This window comes from Buteo buteo, chromosome 15, assembly GCF_964188355.1.
Source record: "Buteo buteo chromosome 15, bButBut1.hap1.1, whole genome shotgun sequence".
Classification (NCBI taxonomy): domain Eukaryota; kingdom Metazoa; phylum Chordata; class Aves; order Accipitriformes; family Accipitridae; genus Buteo; species Buteo buteo.
The window spans coordinates 27727990-27749259 of record NC_134185.1 but is presented as its reverse complement, the minus strand read 5'-3'; the positions used below and the strand labels follow the sequence as shown (position 1 = coordinate 27749259).

General features: G+C 35.4%; 1 protein-coding gene across 2 annotated transcripts in view; it reads left to right on the top strand.

Annotated features, from left to right (window-relative positions):
• The window catches only part of TBC1D32 (TBC1 domain family member 32), an 88917-nt gene that overhangs the window by 56682 nt on the left and 10965 nt on the right, over positions 1 to 21270 (top strand). For both annotated transcript variants that reach the window (XM_075046849.1, XM_075046848.1), the window contains exons 27-28: positions 4916 to 5041; positions 12683 to 12766. In XM_075046849.1, the coding sequence (XP_074902950.1) occupies positions 4916 to 5041; positions 12683 to 12766 (210 nt within the window). The remainder of the gene's footprint in view (positions 1 to 4915; positions 5042 to 12682; positions 12767 to 21270) is intronic.

Below are 21270 nucleotides of genomic sequence, written 5' to 3'. Positions count from 1 at the left end.
ATTCACTATCTCTAAATTTAGATTTTGAGTAAGATACACATGGATTTACAGATCTTACTTTCTTATCCACAGAAAAACACTTTTATCACAAAACAAAATCAGATGAGAAAAGGCTTGTGGCATTTCTGACATTTTCTAAAACTTTTATGAATTTTCCTAGGTCTTAGCTGCTTTAGACATAAAAGCTAGCTGAAGAATTATTTGAAGAATTATAAAGCAGCATCTTTTAGGGAATGAGATCGGTTTAAACTTGCAGAAAGTTATGGTGTGGTGGTTCAAATCTCATACGTGCAGGTAACTGTAGGATATTTACAGTGCAGTTCCATAGCTTCATAAACTAGTAAATGTGGTTTGTTTGGGTTTTTTTTGGTTTGGGGTTTTTTGGGGGTTTTTTTTGGGTTTTTTGGGTTGGGTTTTTTTTTTTTTTTGACAAGGTTACACAGAGCAACCAGTGCTAGCACAAAGGAAGGGATGCAATGGCAAAATATAACCACATACGAGGAAGAAGGCAGGACTGCAGCAGATTAATTAAATTGACATAAGCTTCTCTTCAATCACACTGTTAGGGTTGAGCATATTTAAAAGCTCACTATCATCAGAAAAGGAAGATCTTACTCATATCCTTCCTCACCTTTTTTTTAAATTTCTATTGCTGGGGGTTTTTTTGTTTGTTTGTTTGGGTTTTTTTCTTCCTCTGTTCCCTCACCTTCTGTCCTTCAGCAGTTCTGGTACTTCTTCCAGAAAAAAAAAAAAATCAAGTCATTAATGTAGGATAATTAATGAACCCATTTAGTGACGTACCAGAAAAGAGAGGAAAGAAGAGCAGGACTTCTCTCTTTTGGCATCGGCATGCGTTTAGAACACCTCCAACAACAGTGTGAAAGGCCACCCTCAGTAGCAAGCAATGTGCATAGCCCAGGACTGTGTGGTAGTTGTAGTTCCAGCTGTATAGTAATACCATTGGGCAAGTTATAGTTGCCTACTAACTTGTGAAAGTGAGCTGGCATTTATTTGGTATGAGTTTTTTGGAAGCATTTTTCATTCAACATCCCCCCCCTCCCCCCCCCCCCAGGTTCTCTCTTTTTTTTTTTTTCTTTTTTTTTTTTTTCTTTTTTTTTTTTTTTTTTTTGGTACTGTGGTGACCTGCTGGAGAAAGTGATAGTCCATGGTTAATGACAAGCTGTTAGAGAAGCAAGTGGTTTAGCTGGAAGAAAATAAGATGCTGTAAGTTGCCACAATATGATACCAGTTACAGTATGTAATGGATGTATTAAATGCATGGTTATGCTATAGTATCTTGGTTGCGTGGATCTTAAGCTTGTTTCTCTGTCATTTGAGTTTGAAAATTCCCGTGCACTCTCTGAGAATCCCAAGTCTTGTGTCCTCCTGGGGGGGGGGGAGGGGGCAAATCCACTGGTTAGATAAAAATGATTTCTTGTTTTCAGTAGGTTGCTTGCCTGTCACTATTCTGATGACAGAACACGTATCTGCATTAGTTACATTTGGTACATATTTTAAGTTGTTTAAGTTCCTTTTTTATTAAATACTACCTTCCCAGAGGAACCTTAAGACAAATACAGTGGTCCGTGGTCTTTAGCAAAATTTCAGAAAAGACTGTAGTACTGTAATCTATATTTCCTTATCCTATTGTTGGAGCATAAATTAACATTGTGAAAGGTCACATGTTTAAACAGTACAATTTTGGATGCATTGACACTGCTAGATACTAGCATGTGTGCATTTCAGCAATCACAAACCAAAGATTTAAATTTGTAAAACCTGCAAGAGAGCAAGAATATTAAAGAGACAAACTGTGCAAAGAAAAATAGGGGTCAGATCAAGAAGACGGAAGGAGGCAGCAGAGATAGATGGGCCATGATCTTGAAATCCTGCATTCTTGAAATTATTGGGGGATTTTTTTTTCAGTAGTTTTATTTCCTTCAGAGGGATCAAAGTTTCACCCTGGTCTCTTTTTGGTAAGCTGGCTGATTAAATCTCAGCTTGTAGTCGCTGATCCTTGTCTGCCAAACTGAATTACTACAATCCTTTAGTAAGTAAAATAACTATTTAACTTGTAGAGGAATGTTGCTTTGCAGTTCTAAGATTTTCTTCAATCTTCACTGGTTATAGAAATAGCAGAAAAGGGCAGAGAAGCAACTAGAAATCCTACTGATAATACTATAAGAGTAAATCCTTCTTCTCATTAAGTTTTCATACTCATGTAAGCTGTTCTAAGCATCAGTGCATGTTATTTGGAAAGATACTAACTGAGAATTTAGTTATTTGAGGATAACAAAGGAATTTCAGGTTAATTAATTTGGAATAATTATTAATGATAATAATTAAGTTACTATCATAAGCTTCTTTTGAAATACTATGTATTGTATAATAAATTCTGATGACAGGGAGAGAATTTACTGATTATAAATCATTAAGGTCTTTAGATCAGCTTGGAATAAATTATATGCAATATTGTAATTCTGTTGAAATTATTCTAATAATCTTAAAGGAATAAGAGAGTTTTAAAATAGTATTTTGTTTGTGGAAACAAGTTTTATTGGAAAACTGAAATACTATAAAGAAGTAAAAGTAACTGCAAATATTCTAAATAGCCATAGGCTGGCTCAAACAAATGTTGAATCTTTAATCAGAAGTCACCTTTCGTGACAGAATTCATTTCCATGGTGTCCAAAATGTAGAAAGAGAACAAAGGAGGGCTTGCAACGTATGAAGAACCTCTATCACCTTAGTGAATAGTTAGTATTGGTGTAGGCTACGATCCTTTTGTAATGATGGGAACTGTATGGTCCCACAGCACAGGGACTGTGCACAGCTGGAGTGCATCTGCATTTACCTTATTACAGATACCACCTTTTATTGTTCCCCTTGAGTTGACCAGAAAATATTTCATAGCAGGATCAAGTACTCTGGGAAGCACGTTGCCTGAGGAGAGGCAGTCTAATTGATTGTTTCCATTTTGTAGGGGTCAGTATTTTCTGTTAGAAAACTGAATTTGATCAGTTTTATCTTACACAAAATTGCTTTATAAAATGACTTGGCATTTGAACTTGAAATTTATTCTGCCTTCAGATAGAATTTGAATAGTCATCCCCTCCCAATATATTAGCATTTTTTAACAAAAGTTGCATATGGAAAGAAATTATTTCTCTTTGATTTGCCAAAGCATATGTATGCATTATTTTTACCACTACCTTGTATATATTATTCAGTGTGCTGTGTCATCATGTGTCATGGTAGCTTGCTAGTATTCATTGTTCAGCGTGAATTCCAAGATAGACATTTTGATTGTTGAAAGCCAACTTAACATTTTCATTTACGATTACACATGCTGGTTCTACATTTGTCGCTATGGTTCCTCTGTTTTCAAACCTCTGTGAGACTCAGCTAGTTGTGAAATTTACTGCCTCAGCCTGTGAGATTTTATTCTAGAAAATTGGTAGAGTATGTGTAATTTCCTCTACCTTAGTAGAAAATAGAGAGAAAAAAAAAAAAATCACTCTTAGCCAAGAGAGAGAACATACTTACTGTCCTTTTGTCGTTGCATCAACGGCAATTTTAATTTTGAAGGCATGTCTCCCTATTATAAAGGGAGAATGTCTCTTTAATAACAAGGTAAGAGTAGCAGTAAGGAGCAATCTTTGAAATCCTTTCTTTGCATTTAAAAGGAATCTTTCATAAAGATCTTTTTGTAAGCTGTTCCACAAATTTGTTTTATAAGGAAGCTGAACATATAATGTGAAACATTATCTGATATATTTGTGCCTTATATATAGCAATTGTACCAAAAGACTGTGTTTTAATAGTGCTCAGGTAAAAAGTCAAGCATTCTGAAGTTAGAAAATGCCTGAATTAACATTGTTGCAGCCTCTGACAGTACTAACAAAGAACCTGTGGCCCTGGACTGGAGCATGTTGTGTGCACCTCAATTCTTCAGAAAACTCAATTTAAAATTCTGAGTTTCTCTAAATATTAACACAAAACTTACAAGGTGACATTTCAGCAACAGCAAAAGCATACCTTTGGTGTAACCTTTTGTCCCAGTTTTAAGTGCTTGTGCTAAAGTTGAGAAATGCTGGCGATTATCAGCAAAGCTATTATAAGAATTCTCATAGCATGGGCAGCCCAATGTATTTTTGCAAATTTTACTCGATAGGTTTGTCTAGCAACCTGGAGGCATACACATATATGCCATAAAATCTGTCCATATTGGAAGCATCTAAAGGAAACCTGCTTATAGAAAGAAACAGAATTTTTCTATGAAACACTGTTATGTTGCATGTTTCATTTCATGTTCTACAATAGTGTTGCCACCTCATGGTTTTATTATTAAACCAATGATATTTGGTGGAGGATCTTTGCCTGTCTTCTATTTTAGATTCTCAGAGTGGTGAAATTTCGTGAAAATACCAAACTACTTTCTTTAAGTAGTAGTAATTCTTTGAAATGTCTTTCCAATTCTTACCATTTCAGAAGAGGAGTAATAACTTTAGGGCAGTTACAAAATGTGCCTCAGTAATATCTTAAATATTCAAAACCCAGCAGTAAGTAGAATGAATATTTCTGTTCTGTGTAAAGTAGAATGTCATCAGCTTTAGGACTGCTTCTCCAGTTTAATTGTCATAGGATAAGGCGTATTTTTTTAGTCTTTTCTTCCTAAGGTATGAGGTCTGCCAAAAATACCAGAAAACAAGAGAGCTCTCAGCTGCATCTGACTTTACTGTTCTTCATTAAAATGGTTTCTAGTTTCTGAATGCATCTACTTGTTTCTGTGGTACTCTGTAACTAATAGCTTCTTATTACTTACATAGTAAGTTGAAAAGAAAGGAAAAAAAAAAAAAGAAAAAAGAGCCAAGATTATCATTACAGAATAACACTCATTTTTAATTTCTTCTAGATAAAGATCTTGACAAGCTCTTATCACTATTTAAAAGTCCAGAGAAGCAAACCGGGTGGACAGAAATTTGTAGAAAACAGTTCTGCAAAGTCATGAAAGCCAGACCAGATATCATCAGTGGAACAAGTGAGTATGACTTACTGAGTTTAACAAAGCAAGCAAACAGAAGGCCACTAGTAAGCAACCGTTCTTAAAGTTTCATTGAGGATTACATTATCTATACAAGTAGTCAATAATTTTGTGTTGATTGCAAAAACTATTCCAATGGCATTTTCCTGAGAAAACAAGGTTTGTGCCTCGCATCCTATTTTTCTCTCTTTATGGCCATCATCCCTCTCTGTTGGCTGTTTCCAGTGAAATTTGACACAGAAAGAGGGCTCAAATATAAATCTTTGTTTCAGATCTCTAAAGGGTCCATTACTGAGATGCTGAGAAAATGGAAAAGAGAGCCTGAGAGAAAACAGACATTTCCCAGAGATCAGTGAATGACTTTAAGACGGGTTGGGAAATAACATTAATGGCCAATTTCAGTAAACATTTTCAGAATTAAGCCATACTAAACATCAAAGAACCCACTCATTCAGGTTTATCTTCATTTTCTTATGTATTTTCTACTTAAGAGTGCACTCATGCAGGAGCATTGGTATAGATCAGTTAAAACAACAGCCAAAACAAAAACAGTGATCACCCATATGACATAAATAATCAGAAATCAGATGCAATAATTAATTTGTAATATCATATAAACTTGTGTAGCAATAAAGAACTAGGTGTTTTCAGAAATTACTGGCTTCCATTTCTGTATAAGTTCTGATTATGGTCAGATGGTCAGTACGTAGTCGAACTTTTTGTTTACAGATGCCAAAGGCTTCCCTTTAAATTCTTCAGGTAAACTATTAATACAGCTGAGAGTGAAGACAGGTGAAGTATCTTCTATATGAGATCAAAGTAACCCAGCATTTGTGTTTTATAGAGACCTGAATTTTATGATAAATTATATAGCAATATAAAAGTTATAGGGTGGTTTCAGAAGCCTTAAGGAAGTAATTTATACAGGAACTGATTTAGTATTAAAATAGTTAATAAGAAATTTGTCATTTGTATAACGTGGGTAAAATTAGTACTTATTGAATGTTTCTAAATTCTGAGCTTTTTGTTCTTATTGCTTGTTTGAAACAAGCTTGAGTCTATAGTCTTAGGTGATGGTAAACTAGTCAGAAATTTTACCTTCAGTTTGGAAGAATGTGTGTGTAGACAGAATACATATATATTTGTATATAATGCATATATGTACTTATAATATACATTATATTGTACATGTCCACAAATGCATGTATTCAGACATCTCTGTGAAACAGGTGAACAAATAGAGACTCATAACCATTCAGAAACAACTGAATGTATTTTATATGAGCTTCTGCTGGTGTAAGAAAAATAAATTGAGGAGTAGCAATTAAAAAAACCCTAGATTTTTCTGGAAAACTTGTATGTTTACTTTTCTTGCATGACTCTGATCTAGTAGTTCAGTGAGGGGTTTTTTGGTGTTATATGTTGTGAAGCACAAAAAATTTAGTCTTTGTAAAATCAGTTTTGTTTGAATGCAGCATATTTTCTAGACTATTCTCTTCTTGGATTATATGAAAATTTTGTTGAAAATTGTTAGTCTGTCTTCCTGCATCTAAAAGGAATTATTTGTTGAAAAAACATATTTTTACAGAAAAATGGAACATACATTTAAAGTAGATGGCTTACAAAGAAAAAAAAGTCTTTCCTTTTGTGCTTTGTAGTATCCATACACAGCCTCAAAACCTGTGTAGGTTGTTTTTCTGTAACTTTGTTGGAGGTACCACAAGCTAGAATGAGGATTAGAGAGAGTCATTAAGATTTGTTAACCCAAAATAAAAACGTTATGCTTGCTTCTGGATAACCGTTTCCAGCTGAGATGGAATCAGGAGTAAAAGTCAGCAGGAAAGTATCTGTGGAATTGTTGTTAAGCCTCACAGGGACTTCTGCAAGTGCTTTCACAAACCACACAAAAAAGTAGAGTATGAAAACAGAAACAGAATAGCATAATGACACAATAAATAAATAAATAAATAAATAAAACACCCTACAAAAGGGTAGTAATATTATAAATTCAGTCTAAGTACTGGTAATTTAAGGTGGATGCGAAGCTGTTCAAATGTTGCATATCTGCTTGGAGATATTTCAGAAGCAGCAAAATATCTGCTAGCTGTGTGGTTTGAGACAACATCATTGAAACTATTTTATGACACACAGCTGTGCTGCTCTGTATCTTTTGCAGCATGTGAAGCTCTCCCAAATTTCAGAGGACTGAGAGGCTTCTGTCCAGATTCCAAGAAATCAAAACTTTCTCTTTAGTTACAGATGGAACAAACTTCAAGGATTATAGGACAAAGATGCATACTTACGCTTCATGTACTGCACCATTTCTAAAGGAGACTAATATTAACAGCAGTTGAGCCAGAACATAATCAGCAAAGATGACATTAGATTCAATGACTGTATAGTGCAACATGTATTGATTTTTAAAATATTTTCTGATCTGGTGTCAGGATTACCAGATGCTGAATCTATAGAACCTGCCTGAACTCCATCAGAAAATTCTTGAGCAAACCATATAGTATTAATATCTCTAACTCACTCTTCTGGTGTTGATTACCATCACATTGACTTGATCAGTGTTTTTGTGCAAAATGCTATGGTATCGCATTACTTTTGGGAATGTCCATCTTCATCCCTAGATTGGTGTTTTCTCTGCTAAAGCATCACCTCTGACTGTAGCTTTTAAGTAATTTCTGTGGTCAAACGTCAAGATCCAGTTTTGAATAGCTTTATTGAACTGCTAAGAGGAGATACAAACCTTCCTTAGGCTTGTATGTCTTTTAGTGTGGCAGGACTGAAAGCGTGGGTTTTTCCTTGGTCATCTAAAAGCAAATCGTATGGTAGACAATCAGCTTCTACATTCTATGGTTTTAAGCACAATAAGCAAAGACAAAGGCATTCTTCCAGTCATTCCTTCTGTTAAAGTGCCACAGGTTTGTGGATGCTACGGATATAGCTGCTTGGTGTTGAGTGGCTTTGCCTATGTCTTTGGGTCACTTAGATCAGCTAGAGAACTGTCGAATAGAGCCCTTGGTCAGGTTAAGTCTTGGCCTCTTTTGGACTACTCTTTGCAATACTTGTGGCCTCCCTGAAGCATCTTTAGTACATCTAGATAAGAGCTTTCTATGTATTGGCATTTAAGCTTTGGCAGGAATAGAAATGGGCAAATCAACTTGTCTGAGCAATAGCTTAGATTTATGTAGAAAATTATTAGTCTGTGTGTATCTAGGCTTAGTATATTGTACGTTCAAATTGTTCACATGACTGGGAGGTATTTTTTTTGAACCAGTATCTCAGCTTGACTATTTCATCCATGCCTTTTTCAGTTGTCTCTCCCTTCTCGTCATTCAGGCATGGCGGAAGGCATTTCTGTTGTTTTCAACTCCAGCAACTTGTTTTTTTTCTGTTCCCAGTTAGTGTTGTATGAGCAGCTGACCGCTTTCCTGTCTTGGCAGATTCAACATCTATAATCCTTTCTTCTCTTAGGAGACTTTAAACCCCAAGTAAGAGAAATTAAGGGTGTTGCAGGGATCATATAATTAATTATATGCTAACATTCTTCCCTTCATAACAAAAGATATTGAGTCCCCAAATCCTAATTATTCTCCTCAAGCTTTATGTCTGTATGTGGGTATGGATAGGGTTAATAAACTCAGCTGAAGTGACTTCCTCCATGGAGTCATTCAGATTCTGCCTGTGGTCTGCTCTCATTTTTCAGTATGAACAATTTAAAAATATTGCGTTCACAAAAGAGGTTTTTAGAATAATACAAAAAAGATGTTTACCTTTTTATGTCCTTACTTGATTTTTCAAGGAGGCTTGTTTCAGAATTAGAGTGGAACAGTGGGTCTTTTATGTTACGCAGCAAGAACGATTGCAAATAAAAACTTCTGTCTCCCAAACCAGTTTGGAGCAATTTCCAAAGGAATATCCCATAAGCAGTGTAAGCGCACATGAACGTGCATGTATGTATGTGAAGATTACAACATTTGAATAAGATTTGAAAGGCTGGTTTTTCCATTAATAGGGAAGATACTTGTATATAAGATATGCGACCTTCATCTCTAATGGAAGCACTGTCAGAATTTTTATGATCTTGTTTTCTTCTTTTCAAAGAAAATGCAGGTTGTTCCTTTGCCATTTCAATGTACAATAATTTAAAGTCTCTCCCATCATCTTAGGAATTCAAAAAAGTCCTCCTTATTGTTGCCATTGAGTGTAATTGCCAGCTGTGTTTTTCATAGATTTATTAAACTGAAGTATTGTTGATGGAGTTGAAATTTTCTGACACCACTCTTACAAAGAAGTCAGCTGACCAAGGTTTTCACTCTTGAATTTTTAACCTCTAGCACAAGTCAAGCAAGACTACTGTTAACTCTTAAGATTAAGGTTTTTTTCTTTTAAACCCCTCTGAAGCATCTGTGCACTGGTATAGAATATGATACAGTAACACTAGTTACATTAGAGGATCTAAAAAAATTTTATGCTTTTTGCAGTTTTTTACCTTTTTGGCTTAAGCCTTTAAGAGTAGGAATTAGATAACGTCTCATGGTGGTTACATACTAAAACAGTTTTAATCACATGGATTTTTTTAATCAGTGCTCTTATACAGTTTAGAGGCCATTTTGATTACCTTCCTTTTGTACATTAGTTCCTCAAGGAAAAAAAACCATCCTGTAGGAATTCAGGTGTTTTATGAGCATACTGCAATCATTTAGGGAATTTTAAAACTCTCTCATTTATTTTGTATATGATTACACACTCCTAAATTAAAATTTTGTGGATTAAATTTGCATGAGGTAATTGCCAGTCTCTCAAAAACTTCAATGTTAATACAGCCAAGCTACCATAATTTAAGAAAATCAACATTTTCACCGAGTTGGTAGGCCACAGCCCTAATCTCTATCTCTGAATATAACCTCTGCATGAGAATGTGGGGTTTTATAATACTGACTGTACTATGCAATGAACTTTCCTAAATTTCTTTTGTCTACTTTTCCCATTAAATGAAAATCACTGAACCAATTTCCACCTATATAAAGATTTTCAGGGAATGTTCAAATGGCAGCTAAATGACTTAGTATTAAAAGAAAAAAATTAAAATAACTACTTGTCATTTCACATGGACTTTCTTTTGGAAGAGACAATGTCCTGTGAAACCCTCTATTTATGTATTAACCACATTTGTTTTGATAAATTCTTATGTGTGTCTTCCTCTCTCAAACTTGATTAAAAGCTTTTCAAAGATCCTGATAGGCACTTAGATAAATATTTTCAAATGGTGGAAATCAATTTAGTGCTTGAGTTTCAAAAAATTGCTTAGCAGTTGAGCTGTCACTTCTCCCATTAACTCAAGCACTGAACTGAAATACTCGACTGCTAGGTCAAGCGTGTGGATGCCTTCCAACAAAAAGGGAAGAAATGTACAATGTTCTGACTTGGTTTTAATTTTTCTGAACTATGTGGTATTTTATTCTTTTTAACATAGTTCCTGTTTGTTATTATAGTATGGCATATTTCAGTAATCACAATACTAATAGTCATACAGTAAACATCTAGCTAGTTACAAATTTTAAGTTTAATTTCTGCTTTTTGCAATCTACAGCTCCAGGTATAGACACCTTTTCTCATTTTACACAAATATTTGTTATATTCTTTGTGGACCAAATTCCACTAAGCATATTAGTGAAGATTAGTGAGGTTGTTTATTCTCACAAAATGAATAAACTGTTACTCTTCTATAAAATAATTTGCTTTTTGCTAGCCCCATGTGGTTTATTAACCATGATTAAAAATAGCTATATTATATTTAAATAGCAGTTTCTTGTCTCCATAAAAATGCATAAGAATATAAATTACATATGTAATTTTTTTTGTTTGGATTTAGTAGTCCTTTGCAATGTAAAATTAATTTTGTTACTGTTGGAGTTGGCTCCTCTAACTGTAAATCCGTGTTTAGCTGTTGCAGTGAAACTTCTTTTCTCCTTTGCCCTACCCATCAACATAGTATTACCAAAACTCAACCTTTTAAAAACTTTTTCTAGACTCTCTCAGTATAAATTGATTTCTCTAAATGTTTTAGACAACTAATCGAGAAAAAAAAAATAAATCATGATTTAATACCAGTATGTTAGCTTAAAATGGTTGGAAGAAGAGTTAATTGCCTTTATGATATCTTTTTCTTCATTTTTTTCTGGCATAAGAAGCATCAGACTGTGAGTGGAGGTTCTGCCATCTTCCTCTTCCTCCTCATGCACGAAAAAGCTTGCACTGCAATCTCCTGTGTTAGTTTTTCTGTCAGTAAGGCTAGTTCAAGAGTTCTCTAGCTTTCCCCATTGCCACCTCCATCACAGATGTTTACACTTTCTGCTGATTCAGCTGCTCCTACAGCTATCCACTAAAATGGTTAAGTGGAATTATTCAGTATAAAACTGGCAATACCACGTGTAGGTGCATGGAGTAAATGTGCAGGAGCGGGTGACTAGGGGCTGAAGCTTCAGTGCAATTAAATTGAGCTGCTGCCAAGGATATGGTAACGTGCCGACTGAAAACAGGAAATCCCACGGGGAGCAGCACTCGTTACCCTCCACATACATTTCCTTGCTATGCATTACTGTGAAAAGAATTTTATATCAGTATTCTATAAATTCTATTTGTCATTACAACAGCAGCTGTTTTGGGATAGTATTTACGTACAAAACATGTTTGTTGTTGCTCTCTTAAATTCTTAATGTGGCTCATCTCAATATGGGCTTCCTCCATGCAGTATGCGTAAAGGCTTCCTTGTATCCTTTGTTTAAATCTGTAAGGTGGTTGGTAGCGTGCTCAGTTGCAGTAGCCTCAAACTTGCAGAATTGAGGAATCGGCAACAGTTTTTGCTAATGATTTGTTACTGAGAGTTCTCACTAACTTCCTGGCTAACATGCTGTTAAGTTGGGAGATACGATTTCCTACCTAGTGACCAGATGTCAACATTTGACTGACTTTTGCAATATTTGCAGACTCAAAGTTCCATGGCAAGAACTGAATAAGAACATTATGGTCATCACAAAATACAGAATTTCCCAATGGAAATGGTCCTAGTCATAAAATACAGAATCTTCCAAAGGAGATGCTCCTATTGCTTAATTTTAAGTGAATAATTTTTATCTTGGGATGGCATAGGTAGTTTTATATCGTGTTTTAAAACAGCCCTTAAAACTTCATTTACTTTTGTTAGCATCATTTTAGGGTAGTGTGGGGTTTTTGTTGTGTGGGGGTTGTTTTGGGTTTTTTTCTTTCCTGTCTACATACACCAACAAATATGGTAAGATACTGTAGTTTAATTATAGTTAATTTTCATTTCATATTGAAACTGTGTAACAAATTCTGAAGTAATCCTTAGAGGATATAAATGGGATTTTCTTTCCGTTTACACTGAATATATTCTCAGTAAAGCCATTAAAATTTAATTTAATTTGGAACGGTGTTAGGAATGCAAAAACTCAATGCATGCTTTGAATTGTTCCCCCATAAAAAACATGAATAAACATGCAGGAATTAAAATAGCTTTAGTTTCTCACATATTGTCATTTTGTTAGGTAATGTGGTTCCACATTTTGTTCATTGCCTCTAATGTTTTAATGTTTTAACTTCTTGCAGTTTTGGCAGAATTAATTGAAAAGTTCGTGTCACATCTTTCTGAAAGCCGATCGGATTGTTATTTCAGCACAGGAAACTATGAAGGTCAGTTTCCTAATAACTTTTTGCCATGCAGCCTCTTCATATTTAAATTGCTTTCCTTTTAAATGTATCTGTAGTGTTTTGGGGATTGTTTAATATGTTATTTAACAATTCAGAAATTCATTACTTAACTGGTGGGAAGTACCTTACTTTGGAGCAAAAGATGATGTGTTTGAGTAAACAGTACAGATATAATTATTAGTGATGGGCTTTCATATTTCTGTATGTGTAATGGAAAGATGGAGATGCAGACCAGGTGAGGATATGATTCAAAGTATTTGTTGAGACCTATTATAGAATGATTTGCAAACCTGGTGGCATAAACATTTAAGATGGTGTAAGCAATCTGCCTCACTTTTTGAAAGCCCCATAATATATAATCAACCCAAAGGTATGCAATTTATATTGCATTAAAGGATATATATTAAAGAACTGCTATTGTTGGCAGAGTAATCTGAGTGTTAGTTTTGTACAGATGTTGTGCTTAGAGCCAAGAATAAAGGATGAATGATAAAGTTAATTTATTCTGAGTGTAATGTAATACATTTTAATATTTTGAAGCACATTCAAAATCAGAAGATTTAGAAGCATTGTTAATACCTGCCAGAAAATACACTTTCCTTCTTTACTGTCTGTCCAGGACTTTCCTCTGAGGTTGTAGTTCAGTCATTTAGAGTACTTATTCTGCCACTAACTCTGGAGAACCAAGCCTGCTTTGGGGACAGTTTGTTATTTATACTGATATTTTATTCTCACATCCATAGGATGCAAATATAGTGTCCTTGGAGACTTCACAGACTTGCCTTTGAAGTTTCAAAGCATAAAACCCCCTTAGTAATTTAGCGGATCTCTTTCTTTTAAGTAGTGGCCTTTACCTTCTGAAAGCTTGCTAACAGAATACTCTTAATTTTATTTGAGAATCTCTCTCTTTGCGTAATGAAGAGAGTTGCTGAAGTGACAGTTCTTTCTGTCACTATTTTATTTTTCCTTAAAAGATCCTTAAAGAGTTTTTTTGTTGTCCTGCATTAGTTTGTCATTTACTTTTCAACTTCTCTGGAGGCATAATGAGCAACAAAAATCTTTTCATGGACTCATAATACTTGCTATTTACATATTTCTGACACTTCCCAATTCAAATGATGATTTTGATGGTTCCTTTTAAAAGCCCACATAATGTCTTCATGATGTAAGTGATTTATTTGAAACCTAGACTGCCCCTCTTTACATCTCTCTTTTTAAGTCACAGTTCAAAGTATCACGTATTCTCCAATGATACAGAAGGCCTGGGTGTATTTTTCTTTTCTGTCTTGGGGAATGCCTATGTTGCATTTCTCTGGAGAACAGTATAGCCTGCAGACCTAACTGTTCAAGGTTATCTCAGTGTTTCCTGTTAGAAAAACAGGAAAACCTGCTTGGTTTGAATAAGGCAAAAACTAACTAGAGGAGGAACAGAAGTCTAACTGTGCAACCTCCAAGTGGATGCCTTGTCCAGCAAAGACAGCATCCTGCTTTTTCTTAATCATAGCAGCTAAGTGCTTCCATCCAGTGTGGAAGAACTCTAACAACGGGAAGCAGTTGTCCATACTCTGTTTGCTCAGATGTCGAGTACCTTAGTTTCAATCCACTCTTCTCAACCTTTTGGTCAAAGCTAGGATTTAAAACATGTTCAGGAAGGTTGAACTTGGATCTTCCACTTCACTGATGTGCGATTTCACCATGAACCATTGGTTAGGTGGAGGTGGCAACAACGCTACATTATTTATCTAAAATGTAATGCCAACTCTGAAGAAACACCAGGTTTGAAAATCCTGTGACAATTGTATACATTAATTTTTTAGAATGGAAAATCCCAAAGAATAGGTACAGAAACAAAACAAAGATAACATAATAAAAGCCTCAATTCTTGATTTTTTTTTTTGAGCTTGACAGATTTTTCCATGATAAAATAACCCAGTCTGCATGATACTCCTTTTTGTGTTTTATGAATATTTTTTTCATTCGGTCTTATACAGGCACTATTGGACATTAATTCTGGATAAATTTGCCTGTTCAATTCTCAAATAAAAGTTCCAAAATTGAAGGGTTGGCTGATAAGCAATTTTCATTTACAAATGCTTTTGATATTCCATATGCTTTAATGAAGACAAGCTTGGAAATGGGAGAGTGAGAAGCCTTCTCAAGGATAGTCAGTAGTCTGGTGGTAAGAAACTTATGTGAAATGTAGGCAAAGGGCTGGTGTTGTCTTAAGTGCTTTCTTTCCTTGCCAGCAACACCGTGATCACAGATGCTTTTTGTGAAGTTCTCCAGTCCAGTAAAGAGTGTTGCTCAGGCAAACAGCATGTTTCATCAAGGGTTTCTTTAAGTTTTATAGGAAAATAGTTACTAAAATTTCATAGCACCTTTTTCAGACAGGTGTAGCAATGAGTGTTGTCCAGGGAAACTAGTTTAGACCAATAAATTCATGCTGATTGACAGGAAAGTGAAACAAAGATCTGGCTCTAAAATTGAATATATGATCATACTTCTCTGTGGAACAGTGAAAGGGCTTGATTCTAAGAATCAGTTGTATAGCTAAATTAACACTCATTTCGGGTTCTTTTTTACATCACAAAACATACAGTGTGGCATTCCTATGAAGACAGGGAATGCGCTTTGAGAACCCAAGTCTGTATTATGCTTCCTATGTTTGTACAGAAGGGACAAACAAAACATGCTCAAATCTTTAGACCTTATTTGCTTAAAACTAGGTTTCTCACTGATTGAATAATGATTGATCAGATTTGTATACATTTCCTGGGTTTTCTGCTGATGTGTATGAAGGGTTGGAATTTCTCCAAGGAGAGCAATTAATTATTGAATGCCATCGTATTTCACAGTATCTTTTCCATATATGTATGTGTAAGCACTATCTAAGCTAAATCCTAAAACCGCTGTTACAGTAGAGACATTTTTCTGAATTAGGTAAAGCTAATGAGTTGTTAGAAGGTAAACTATATTCCAGAGGCATCTTTCTAGCTGCACATCTAAGTAAGCCAAACATGCACTTGGCAATTGCGTGTGTCCACCATTCTCTTGAATAAATTTGGGTCTGAGGAACTGAAAAAACAGTTTCTAATAGTTGTTTCATTTTAATGAAGAGAAGCCACGATTTTCATGAAAGTGGATTCAGTACAATGCATAGATATTCAGTGTTTATCATGTCTCTTGAAATGAGAAATTGATTATCTTAAAAAATGACAGCTTTCTAAACCCATCGGTAGTTGTAATTAGAATAACACAGTCATCCATCTGCTGTGGAATCCCTCAGGATTTCAGTCTATTATAAAATTTGCAAATATGGAAAAATCAAATTAGTTTGGGTTGTTATCATTTTCGAGATGAGAGAAGGAAAGATATCTGATAAACGACTATGCAGTTGCAGTGTTTAATTATAAACGGTAACACAAATCTTACTTGAAGTTTACTTTCTGCTAGCAGCAATGATACTGCTGTGATGTGGATTCAGATGAGTGAAATAACATACAATATGTATATTAAATGTTAATGAACTCTGGCTATCCCCTTTCCCAGAATTAATACTTACTAGGTTGCTTTTATTTTTCTTTCTTCTTAAAAAACCAACCAAACAAACAAAAACCCAAAACAAAACAGAACCATTGAAAACCAAATCATTGATGTCTAGCTGTAATAGTCGATACGATGGCAAGAAACTGAAATTTGCTATAGTGGTAAAATAAGTATGATGCACTGGGGATATGAAGTTGCTAAAATAGCCACTTGCTCTTCCTGTTAGCAAATTCCAGTTCATTGCAACATAAATGCTTTGCAGAAATGTATTAGTTTTCTCAAGGTTCCAACAAACCCGTTTCTTAAAGAATTCCACTTGCAGAGTCATCTAATGTGTTGGTGTCTGGACTTCTTAATTGATCTCCACCCTGTGTTGCAGACTGCCCAAACTTGGAAATGCTACAACCCTTCAGGATCAACTGGTTTTTTTCGTAGCTCTGGTTGCGCAGATGACTTTGCATTTGAGTTCTCTATTTCCACTGGACTTTGTCTCTGAAACAGCTCTGCCATGTACTGCCGACGGGACAGAACCTCAGGGATTTTGGGTCTTGGCTGTAAAACTCAGAAGTCACGGTGTGTTCCCTCTCTAGATGAGGCTTAGTTCTCTGACTGAACAAAATCTCATAGGAACTTTCTACTGTTTAATGAGCTCTTAATCTTCTAAGGGTCAGGTGGGTTGGGTAATGAACTGAGAAATTTTAAAAACACCAGTGGGAAGTTATCAGTATAGACCTGATCAGAAGGAGTAGCAAATGAGAAATACAGGACTACAACCCCAAATTGGGCTGAAAGGGAAGGAGAAAGAAGGGCATTCTTCCCTTCTTCCTGCATCATTTGGTGAGTGGAATTCTTTAAAGACGGCTGCCCACTCTAAAGATGCTGTTAGCAAAAAGCATTTTGCCCTTTGCCAGTTTATATGTAACTGGACTGAAAAAGTGGTTCATTCTTGATGATGCTGCTGCCAAAAATAGCCTGAGTTTTTGTGATGACCAGTACATAAAGAAGAAGTTCTAGGTATGAATATTTTGATCTTGTATTATGACAAGCATACTGACGACATAACAGATACTTTCAATAGTCAAGGTGGAATTGCACATGAGATTATCTTGCTCTGATTAGAAGCCAACAACATTCTCCAGCAGTTATTCTTGGATCCCATTTACATTGTCTCCATTCACAGTTCAAATCCAACAATAATAATAATTTTCTTCAAAATAGGATTTTTTTATAGACAATTCTAACAATGAATATGAGATTCAGACTGTCAGAAGTGCTCTAGATGACTAGCCTGGTGGAGGAGATGACACCATCAAAAAATGGTAGCAAAATGGCAGAAGAGAATATAGTGAGAAACGTATGACTTCTGCCTCAAGTCCAAGTGATGTTTTAAAATGGAAAACTTTCATAAGGATATCAGAAGGAGAGAGGATAGGTACTGACAAAATATAAAAGTTCCATACTCACTGCTTGGGCACCTGCCCACTGACAGTTAGGTACCTGTTGAAGAGTAAGTAAAAAACCCTGCTTTTTTGGTAAAAATAAAAGTTGCGAGTTCCACAATTTCAGTTTATATGGGCAAAGCCAAGGACTAGAGATCTGATAGCAAATGTAACTACGTACTTTAAAGCTTTTTGAAGCATCTGCAGGAATTATGCAGGTAGCTCTGGCCATCATGGGATTTTCAGGTGTTTGCAGTATTGTTACTTGCGTGGTTCCTTTGAATCAAAAGTATTTTCCATCCATACAAAGAAAACTAATCTTACTTACCATCACTGAAGTTAAAATTTAACATTTTGCAAAGATTATTTATATAGCCATAAAAACATGTGGCCTGGACACTGGGAAGTGAAAAAGCTAAATAAATAATGTGATCAACAGCTTTAGTAATTTTCTTCACTTAACACAGAAGGGAAGCCAGTAGTTTCTTTGGGGTAACAGCCGTTAAACAGGGAAATAAATTAATTATTACCTAAAGACCATACAAGTTGAGGAAATATGCTGTAAAGCTGTTTCAGCTTGGCATCCTGTCATTTCAGCATAAATGCAATGTAGCCCATTTTCTGACTTAAACACATAAAAGCTTCTTTGTAGTAAGAGGGGAAAATGAATAAGAAAGCAATCTTTCATATGAGTTGTAAAGTCGATTGAAGTCTAGTCTGATCAGAAAGAATACTACTGGACTGTGCGTGCCAGTTAACTTACTCTATAGTGTCTGTAGCTATAGATTGAGTTTAATAATAATACATAATAATAATAATAATTGCCTTTGCAAATCATGCCTTATGGGACTGTGCTTTTGCATGAATGCTACAAAACATTTTGAGAAGTACTGCCCATTGAGAGCTTGAAGTGGGCATGATCAGAGTTAGTATGAATGATCAGTCATGACCCTGAAGCAAGGAAACACTAAGATTGATTAAAGAGCTGCTCCCCATCTTCCCTTCATCCTGTTCTTCCCATTCCCCCTAATCACTTTTGAGATTTACGATTGCTCAGAGTTTTGCAGGAAGACCTGGAAGATAAAAACCACAGAGGACAATCAGCCCATCTTTTCTTATTGACACAAGATGAAAACCTTCTAATTCCTCTCCACCACTAGGTTTTGTTCTGCAATAAATAAATAAGGAAAGAGCATAAATAATAAATAAGGAAAGAGCTTGTTTGTAAGCCAAAGTTAATCCTCACCTCTCCCTAGGATCCCCTGATTTGCGTCTGGAACTATCCAGGATGCACAGGATTGCTTCTCTTTAAAGATGAAGACTAGACAGGCAATGGCAGTGAAGCATGCCTTCCCTAGGAATCCCAGATTTAGGCTAACTGAACCAGGTGGGACAAGTTGCTCAGTGAGCCCTCTTTGCCACCTTTGCCCTGCTCCCGACCCTCACTGCTTCCCCACTCAAGCAGCAGAGGTCCTAATTCTCTCTTTTTGGTTCTCTGTGGAACACTGAATTTGATTTAGTGGTAGGAGGGTTGGAAACCAGAGGGAGATGATTACCAAGTCAGAAAAAGAAATACTTCTTTCTTGTAGAAAAAGATAATATTCTACAATTTTTCATGTGTAGTGTACTTTGTTGTTGTTGTTGTTTAAAGTTATCACTGATAATTAATAGTTTACAGTCCTTGGTGTTTCAAAGGAAGCATTTTCTCTTTTGAATGAACAAGATTGTGTTAAATAGTGGATTTAAAAAAAGATTTGAGAGCAGGCATGCCAATGTTTCTTATGATTAGCTTATCTGAAGTGTGTATGTTAGATTGTTAATATGAACAGCAGTTGCATGGCTAAAAAAAGTATATCATTTATACTTAAAAATGGTCCATACTTACTGCTGTGGGGTTTTTAATGCATTTTACAATGAGATGAGAGATAAACTCAACTTTCTATTGTGGGGGGGGGGTTTAATTGTAAATCAGCTTCTAGAGAATTCTGATATCCTTCAAGTCACTAGTTTAATTTTGGCTTAATTTCTATTTTACAGTGTTTCACATTTTTAAAGAAAGAAGTGTAAAATACCTGTTCAACATAGAATTTTTTGTTTTATTAGATAAATGAAAAGCAAGTTGCCAAAGCATGTTGCTCATTCCATTTAATAATAGCCACAGTGCTGTATCATGTTGTTATCTAATTCACAGTTCAGAGAGGTGTTCTGTCCTTTGTTTGAGGATAAACAGCATTCTTATTTAGAAAATTGATCTGTCGATGCCTTTTGTTATGAAACCCATTGTGTTTCAAGACAGTTATATCAGGTGTATTGATGAATATCTGTCAAATGAGTTTTGTAGAAAATTAAATTCAGTGTATTAAATCAGAGGTATAAGCATCATTACAATAGTACAATCACAACATACTCCTGCAAGCTTACTAGTCAACTTTTTATCCATGGATTGCAATATGCAGTATTTCAATATTCCACTTAATAACAATTTTCTAAGCTTAATAGAATATTTATGGTTTCTAGGTCCAGTTTTTAATCAGTGGGAAGTTGTCCTTTGTGTATTCTTAATTACTTTATAGTTTTCTAAAGCCTAGTCTTCTCAGTGTATTACATGGTAAACAAAATGGAAAATCAAAACTTTTGACCTAGGACAAAGAACCACAGTTTGTGTGTTCCCATTGTGAGTTGTGGATTGGCAGCAACTTGACTGCCTAGTATGCGAAGCTATGATTATATCAAATACACTGGTGTACTTGCCAGTTTTTGCCTTGATGAGGTACTGTGTAATATAGAATTATTATTCAATCCAAACTCTGTTAATTTTATCTTCTTTCACAATACAGGGGAAAATATCAAAAGGAAAACTGATAAGGAGAAAACTCTTTTCAGCAACTAAGAAATTGTTACAACAGAGAAGAAAAGGCAATGAGAATCAATGAAATCGGTCATGTTCTTTTAATGTTAATGGGAAATAAGCATTCAGTCCTTGCTGTAAACTATTACAGAATGGAAACTGGGGTCAGGTTGTGGGTTGTGATACAGCTGTTCCTCATTACACCCTTGCTGGACTGGGATACCAGTTCCTGCATTGCCACCCACAGGAGGATCCACCTCAAAATGGGTGCAGGGCTTCCATGTGGCTTAGAGGTTGTTACGCTGCTTGCCTCTCTCCTGCCATTAAATATGGTTAGGACTGAATTAGCCATCAGTCGTAGCCCACTCATTCAAATTCCCCCTGGTTTCTAGGATATAAGTATGCCTCTTGCCTTCACAGTTGCACACAGAAACCTGAAAATGAATTGACTTAGTATGGTAATTGCAGCCTGAGTAAACAAGTAACTTGGAGTAAGAGCTGTAAAAAGATATGAACTGTGTCACTCATCTCTGTGGGGTTTTAACTGAAATGCCTTGTGATTTTTATATGTATTCCTCCAAATATTGTGTTGCTGGTATGCCATGCAGAAGGTATTTGAACTTCTGTTCTTTGGGTAAAAAAACCTCTCTGAT